We start from the raw sequence: 8368 nt of genomic DNA, 5'->3' as shown, positions 1-8368 counted from the left end.
TGCGGTATTAACAATGCGGCCACCCAGAGAAAGTTGTTAGCGGAGCCAACATTGACTTTTCAACAGGCCATTCAAATAGTATTGTCCCGAGAGAGCGCAGAACGAGGAGTGCAGGAGCTACAGGGAATGGAAGTGCATGCCTTGGGGCGCAACCCCTTCCGTCCGAAAACGTCCCCCCGCACTCCTGCGGTACCTTGGGCGAGGCAACGACCAGACCGACGCCAGTGGATGAGGAGCCATGGCCGTGTCAGACTTGTAGGCGCCGACCCCGTCGCGGACGGCGGTCCTGGGGGCGCCAGAGGCGCCGTCGTTCCGACCGAAACTGGGACCAGCCCAGTGGCCGTAACTGGGACCAGCCCAGGGGCCGTACCTTCCATGTGGATGAACCTGCGGCGACTACTCCTGAGGACGTGGAGACGGAGGACGACTGCCTGCAGCTGCATTGTGTGGCAGCTCCCCGTGTGGCCCCCATTAAGGTGACAGTACGGGTCAATGGCCACCCACTTGAGATGGAGTTGGACACTGGCGCAGCGGTCTCCGTGATCGCCCAGAGGACATTCGACCGCATCAAGCAGGGTATACAGACCCTTACATTGACCGACTCACAGGCCAGGTTGGCCACCTACACGGGGGAACCACTGGACATTGCAGGAACTACAATGACCCCTGTTGTCTATGGACGCCAGGAGGGGCGTTTCCCACTTATCGTGGTGTGCGGCCATGGGCCCAGCCTGTTGGGTCGGGACTGGTTGCGCCATTTGCGGTTGCAATGGCAGCACATCCTCCAAACAGTTTCTGAAGGGTTGACTGAGGTGCTAGGACGATACCCAGATGTATTCCAGCCCGGTTTGGGGAAAATAAAAGGGGCCGTAGCCCGTATCCAAGTCGAACCAGGAGCCACGCCGCGCTATTTCCGGGCGCACCCGGTGCCTTACGCCTTGCTCGAGAAGGTAGAAGGGGAGCTCACTCGTTTGGAGAGTTTGGGTCTTATCAGGCCCGCCCGTTTCGCTGATTGGGCAGCACCAATTGTACCTGTAATGAAGCCAGATGCCACAGTTCACTTGTGCGGCGACTATAAACTTACCGTGAATACGGCTTCCCGACTCGACCGATATCCAGTACCTCGCATAGAGGATCTCTACGCGAAGCTTGCAGGTGGACTCTCGTTCACAAAATTAGATATGAGTCACGCCTACCTACAGTTTGAGCTGGACCCTGCCTCCCGACCATATGTAACGATTAATACACATCGGGGCCTGTACGAATATACACGGTTGCCCTTTGGAGTATCCTCTGCCTGCGCTATTTTTCAACGTGTTATGGAGGGCATTTTGAGAGGTTTACCGCATGTCGCTGTCTACTTAGATGACATTTTGATCACAGGGATGTCGGAGCAGGAACATTTGGAAAATCTGGAGGCTGTTCTTAGACGCTTTTCGGAGGCTGGAGTCCGTTTGCGTCGCACAAAGTGCGTCTTTCAGGCAAAGGAAGTAATCTACCTGGGTTATCGGGTGGACCACGAAGGTTTGCACCCCGTCGCAGAGAAGGTGCGTGCAATTCACCATGCCCCCGCCCCGACTGCCACTTCGCATCTTCGTTCTTTTCTCGGTCTCGTAAACTATTACGGGAAGTTCCTCCCCAATCCGGCAACTACGCTGGCCCCGTTGCACCTTCTGCTAAAGAAAAATCACACCTGGGTTTGGGTCAGCCGCAAGAAACCGCTTTCCGGCGGGTAAAGCAACAATTGTCGTCGTCTGAGTCACTAACCCACTATGATCCGGGAAAGCCTTTGCTCGTCACATGTGATGCATCCCCGTATGGTATTGGGGCCGTCCTGTCCCACAAGATGGAGAACGGGGCCGAGCGACCGATAGCTTTCGCCTCCCGCACATTGACTGCAGCGGAGAAAAAGTACGCACAGATCGAGAAGGAGGGCCTGGCAGTGGTTTTCGCGGTGAAACGCTTCCACCAGTACGTGTACGGCCGCCATTTCACTATCGTGACTGATCATAAGCCCCTGCTGGGACTTTTCCGAGAGGATAAGCCAATACCGCCCATTGCTTCTGCACGGGTCCAGCGCTGGGCTTTGTTGCTCGCTGCATACGAGTATTCTCTGGAGCACAAACCAGGAACGCAGATAGCGAATGCCAACGCACTGAGCCGATTGCCTTTATCGACCGGCCCCATGTCGACTCCCACGACCGGTGAGGGGTTGCAACTCTAAATTTTATGGACACCTTGCCTGTCACGGCATCACAGATCCGTGAGTGGACCCAGACGGAGCCAGTCCTGTCAAAGGTTCGGCACATAGTCCTGTATGGTGGGCAGCATAGACAGCTCCCAGGCGAGTTACGGGCATTTTCCTCCAAGCTGTCAGAATTCAGCGTGGAAGACGGCATCCTCTTGTGGGGGACGCGTGTGATTGTCCCGGAAAAAGGCCAGGAGCTGATACTAAGAGTCTTGCACAATGGGCATCCAGGTGTGACCAAAATGAAAATGTTGGCCCGTAGTTATGTCTGGTGGCCAGGCCTCGACACCGACATTGAGAAGGTGGCCCAAAACTGCTCCATTTGCCAGGAGCATCAGAAGCTTCCGCCGGCCGCGCCCCTACATCACTGGGAATGGCCAGGACGGCCTTGGGCACGCTTACATGCAGATTTCGCAGGCCCTTTTCAAGGATCCATGTTCCTTCTACTAATTGACGCCCAGTCTAAATGGCTAGAGGTGCATAAGATGCAGGGGACAACGTCCTGCGCAACAATTGAAAAGATGCGTTTGTCTTTTAGTACGCATGGCCTCCCCGAGGTGCTGGTCACGGATAACGGCACTCCATTCACGAGTGAGGAGTTTGCAAGGTTCATTAAGATGAACGGCATCCGCCATATCCGCACTGCCCCTTACCACCCGGCTTCAAATGGGTTGGCAGAGCGCGCAGTGCAGACATTCAAAAAAGGCCTAAAGAAGCAGTCTTCCGGATCAATGGACACGAGACTGGCTCGCTTTTTGTTTTCGTATCGGACCAGCCCCCATGCAGTGACTGGGGTAGCTCCCGCAGAACTCCTAATGGGCCGGAGACTTCGCACCCGCCTTAGTATGGTTTTCCCGGACATTGGCACAAAAGTACGCCGCGCACAAGAACGGCAGGGACAGGGATTGTCTCGGCATCGGCCGATTCGGCAGTTTGCGCCCGGTGACCCAGTATTCGTGCGGAATTTTGCTGGTGGTGCCCAATGGGTTCCTGGGGTAATCTTTCACCAAACGGGCCGTATATCTTACCAGGTGCAAGCCCAGGGTCGTCTCCAGCGCAAACATGTAGACCACGTTCGGTCCAGAAGACTATCCCCTCCAAAGATTCCCCGCCCCCGGAGCTCATTTCTACAGCCGCAGAGACCAGAGACAAGGGAAGGTAGTCCTCACAATCTTCCACTGGTGCCTCACTCGAAGCCTGCGCAGGTCGTTACGGGACCGAATGGAGATAGAGACGCTGACATGACGGAGGCAGCAGACTCTGACTCCGAGATGGAGACACAGGATGCATCAGAGGGGGAATCCTCGGGTCCACGGGCCGTGGATGTACAACCGTTACGCCGTTCATCGCGGAAGCGCTAGTCTCCGTCTCGTTACACGCCGCCTGATCCAGCGCCGCGTGCAAATGGTGTCCGGCCTGCGGCAAAACGAGTCCGACGCCCTCCTTCGCCAGGGTCTTCGGTGGATTCCTTGGACTTTGGGGGGGGGGAGGGATGTTATAACCTGCCTACTTACCATTGGCTGGGGACTAATGACAATCCCACAATCCTGTGGGAGTATGAGCTTCCCCAATGAGGGGGGCGGAGAAACCATTAGTAATCTCCTAGTATAAATAAAGCTGGCCCGTTTGGAACCAGCAGGAAGGAGTGTGCAGCAAGGGAAGTTACTGCTGCTGTTATATATATATATGTATATGTTATTGTAAATAAATGTTATTTCTTTGTATCCTTAAAACTCGTGCTGGATTCTTTGTGGCCCTCACAAAACTTTCTCTGTCTCTCTTTGTCTCTCTCTTCTCTGTCTCTCTCTCTGTCTTCTATCTCTGTCTCTCTGTCTTTGTCTCTCTCTCGATCTCTCTCTGTCTTTCTCTCTCTCTCTGTATTTCTCTCTGTCTCTCTCTCTCTCTCTGGCTTTCTATCTCGGTCTCTCTATCTCGCTGTCTCTCTCTCTCTCTCTCTCTCTCTGTCTATCTGTCTTTCTCTGTCCATCTCTCTCTCTTTCTGTCGATCTCTCTTTCTCCTTTTGAGAAGCTCCTTCACCCTCACTCCAGTGTGTGTTTGTGGTTGTGTGTGTGTTGTATTGTGTGAATCTGTTTGAATGATGCTGCAGAGAGTGAGTGTGAGCAGAGTGAGTGTGAGCAGAGTCAGTGTGAGCAGGGAGTTAGTAAACAGTCAGTGTGAGCAGCGAGTTAGTGTGAGCAGAGTGAGTGTGAGCAAAGAGTGAGTACGAGCAGAGTGAGTGTACGCATAAAGTGAGTGTGAGCAGAGCAAGTGTGAGCAGAGAGCAAGTGTGAGCAGAGAGTGAGTGTGGGCAGAGGTATTGTGAGCAAAAGGTGAGTGTGAGCAGAGTGGGTGTGAGGATAAGGTGAGTGTGAGCAGAGAGTCAGTGAACAGAGTGAGTGTGACCATGGAGTCAGTGTGGGCAGAGTAAGTGCGAGCAGAGAGTGAGTGTGAGCAGAGTCAGTGAGCACAGAGTCAGTGAACAGTCAGTGTGAGCAGAGTGAGTGTGAGCAGAGCATGAGTGTGAGCTGAGAGTGAGAGTGAGCAGAGTGTCAGTGTAAGCAGAGGGTTGTAAGCATAAAGTGAGTGTGAGCAGAGAGTGAGTGTGAGCATAAAGTGATTGTGAGCAGAGAGTCTGTGAACAGAGTGCGTGTGAGCAGAGAGTGCATGTGAGCAGGGAGTCAGTGTGAGCAGGGAGTCAGCGTGAGCAATCAGTATGAGCAGAGAGTGAATGTGAGCAGAGAGTGGGTGTGAGCAGGGTCAGTGTGAGCAGAGAGTCAGTGTGAGAAGAGTCAGTTTGAGCAATCAGTATGAGCAGTGAGCCAATGTGAGCAGAGTCAGTGTGAGCAGAGTGTCAATGTGAGCGGGGAGTCAGTGTGAGCGGGGAGTGAGTGTGAGCAGGGTCAGTGTGAGCAGAGAGTCAGTGTGAGCAGAGAGTGGGTGTGAGCAGGGTCAGTGTGAGCAGAGAGTCAGTGTGAGCAGAGAGTCAGTGTGAGCAGAGTCAGTGTGATCAATCAGTATGAGCAGTGAGTCAATGTGGGCAGAGTCAATGTGAACAGAGAGTCAATGTGAGCGGGGAGTCAGTGTGAACAGAGAGTCAGTGTGAGCAGGGAGTCAGTGTGAGCAGGGAGTCAGAGTGAGCAGAGTCAGTGTGAGCAGAGAGTGAGTGTGAGCAGAGAGTGAGTGTGAGCAGAGAGTCAGTGTGAGCAGAGTTAGTGTGATCAATCAGTATTAGCAGTGAGTCAATGTGGGCAGAGTCAATGTGAGCAGAGAGTCAATGTGAGCGGGGAGTCAGTGTGAACAGAGAGTCAGTGTGAGCAGGGATTCAGTGTGAGCAGGGAGTCAGTGTGAGCAGAGAGTCAGTGTGAGCAGAGAGTGAGTGTGAGCAGAGAGTGAGTGTGAGCAGAGTGTCAGTGTGAGCAGAGTCAGTGTGAGCAATCAGTATGAGCAGTGAGTCAATGTGAGCAGAGCGTCAGTGTGAGCAGAGAGTCAGTGTGAGCAGGGAGTCAGTGTGAGCAGGGAGTCAGTGTGAGCAGAGAGTGAGTGTGAGCGGGGAGTGAGTGTGAGCAGGGAGTCAGTGTGAGCAGGGAGTCAGTGTGAGCGGGGAGTGAGTGTGAGCAGGGAGTCAGTGTGAGCAGGGAGTCAGTGTGAGCGGGCAGTGAGTGTGAGCGGGGAGTGAGTGTGAGCGGAGAGGCAGTGTGAGCGGGGAGTCAGTGTGAGCAGGGAGTCAGTGTGAGCAGGGAGACAGTGTGAGCGGGGAGTCAGTGTGAGCGGGGAGTCAGTGTGAGCGGGGAGGCAGTGTGAGCAGGGAGTGAGTTTGAGCAGGGAGTCAGTGTGAGCGGGGAGTCAGTGTGAGCATGGAGACAGTGTGAGCAGGGAGTGAGTGTGAGCAGGGAGACAGTGTGAGCAGGGAGTCAGTGTGAGCAGGGAGACAGTGTGAGCGGGGAGTCAGTGTGAGCGGGGAGTGAGTGTGAGCGGGGAGTCAGTGTGAGCGGGGAGACAGTGTGATCGGGGAGTGAGTGTGAGCAGGGAGACAGTGTGAGCGGGGAGTCAGTGTGAGCGGGGAGTGAGTGTGAGCAAGGAGTCAGTGTGAGCGGGGAGACAGTGTGATCGGGGAGTGAGTGTGAGCAGGGAGACAGTGTGATCGGGGAGTCAGTGTGATCGGGGAGTCAGTGTGAGCGGGGAGTCAGTGTGAGCGGGGAGACAGTGTGATCGGGGAGTGAGTGTGAGCAGGGAGACAGTGTGAGCGGGGAGTCAGTGTGATCGGGGAGTCAGTGTGAGCGGGGAGTCAGTGTGAGCGGGGAGACAGTGTGATCGGGGAGTGAGTGTGAGCAGGGAGACAGTGTGAGCGGGGAGACAGTGTGAGCGGGGAGACAGTGTGAGCGGGGAGACAGTGTGATCGGGGAGTCAGTGTGAGCGGGGAGTCAGTGTGAGCGGGGAGTGAGTGTGAGCGGGGAGTGAGTGTGAGCGGGGAGACAGTGTGAGCGGGGAGACAGTGTGATCGGGGAGACAGTGTGAGCGGGGAGTGAGTGTGAGCGGGGAGTCAGTGTGAGCGGGGAGACAGTGTGATCGGGCAGTGAGCGAGCGGGGAGTCGGTGTGAGCGGGGAGTCAGTGTGAGCGGGGAGTCAGTGTGAGCGGGAGTGAGTGTGATCGGGGAGTCAGTGTGATCGGGGAGTCAGTGTGAGCGGGGAGTCAGTGTGAGCGGGGAGTGAGTGTGAGCGGGGAGACAGTGTGAGCAGGGAGACAGTGTGAGCAGGGAGACAGTGTGAGCGGGGAGTGAGTGTGAGCAGGGAGTGAGTGTGAGCAGAGGGTTGATGCCACGACCCTGTCAGGGCAGCGTTTTGATTGCTCTTTCTGCGGTTAATGGGTACTCTTCTGTCTTTCCCAGTTATGGAGACATGGTCCCTGGAACAATCGCTGGAAAAATCTTCGGCTCCATTTGTTCTTTAAGCGGAGTTTTGGTCATCGCTCTGCCGGTTCCTGTCATCGTTTCCAACTTCAGTCGCATCTACCACCAAAACCAGAGGGCAGACAAGATCAAAGCACAGCAGGTAGGAGCTGTACCCTGTACCTGACCCCGTGCTGTACCCGACCCCGTGTCCCTAACCCCGTGCTGTACCCGGCCCGGTGCTGTACCCGACCCCGTGTCCCTAACCCCGTGCTGTACCCGAGCCCGTGTCCGTAACCCCGTGCTGTACCCGACCCCTTGTCCCTAACCCTGTGCTGTACCCGACCCCGTGTCCCTAACCCCGTGCTGTACCCGGCCCCGTGCTGTACCCGGCCCCGTGCTGTACCCGACCCCGTGTCCCTAACCCCGTGCTGTACCTGTCCTGGGAGTGTTTGATGGGGACATTGTAGAGGGAGCTTTACTCTGTATCTAAACCCGTGCTGTACCTGTCCTGGGAGTGTTTGATGGGGACAGTGTAGAGGGAGCTTTACTCTGTACCTAACCCCGTGCTGTACCCGGCCCGGTGCTGTACCCGACCCCGTGTCCCTAACCCCGTGCTGTACCCGAGCCCGTGTCCGTAACCCCGTGCTGTACCCGACCCCTTGTCCCTAACCCCGTGCTGTACCCGACCCCGTGTCCCTAACCCCGTGCTGTACCCGGCCCCGTGCTGTACCCGGCCCCGTGCTGTACCCGGCCCCGTGCTGTACCCGACCCCGTGTCCCTAACCCCGTGCTGTACCTGTCCTGGGAGTGTTTGATGGGGACATTGTAGAGGGAGCTTTACTCTGTATCTAAACCCGTGCTGTACCTGTCCTGGGAGTGTTTGATGGGGACAGTGTAGAGGGAGCTTTACTCTGTACCTAACCCCGTGCTGTACCTGTCCTGGGAGTGTTTGATGGGGACAGTGTAGAGGGAGCTTTACTCTGTATCTCACCCCGTGCTGTACCTGTCCTGGGAGTGTTGATGGGACAGTGTAAAGGGAGCTTTACTCTGTATCTCACCCCGTGCTGTACCTGTCCTGGGAGTGTTTGATGGGACAGTGTAGAGGGAGCTTTACTCTGTATCTCACCCCGTGCTGTACCTGTCCTGGGAGTGTTTGATGGGACAGTGTGGAGGGAGCTTTACTCTGTATCTAACCCCGTGTTGTACCTGTCCTGGGAGTGTTTGATGGGGA

General features: G+C 55.7%; 1 protein-coding gene across 1 annotated transcript in view; it reads left to right on the top strand.

The window, feature by feature from the left end:
• Positions 1-8368, top strand: part of kcnd1 (potassium voltage-gated channel, Shal-related subfamily, member 1) — a 206942-nt gene that overhangs the window by 170402 nt on the left and 28172 nt on the right. The window contains exon 3 of the mRNA XM_072487869.1: positions 7136-7298. Coding sequence (XP_072343970.1) covers positions 7136-7298 — 163 coding nt within the window. The remainder of the gene's footprint in view (positions 1-7135; positions 7299-8368) is intronic.

This window comes from Scyliorhinus torazame, chromosome 22 (assembly GCF_047496885.1).
Source record: "Scyliorhinus torazame isolate Kashiwa2021f chromosome 22, sScyTor2.1, whole genome shotgun sequence".
Lineage (NCBI taxonomy): Eukaryota > Metazoa > Chordata > Chondrichthyes > Carcharhiniformes > Scyliorhinidae > Scyliorhinus > Scyliorhinus torazame.
Note: the sequence above shows the minus strand (reverse complement) of the source record. Positions and strands in the feature narration are given on the sequence as shown.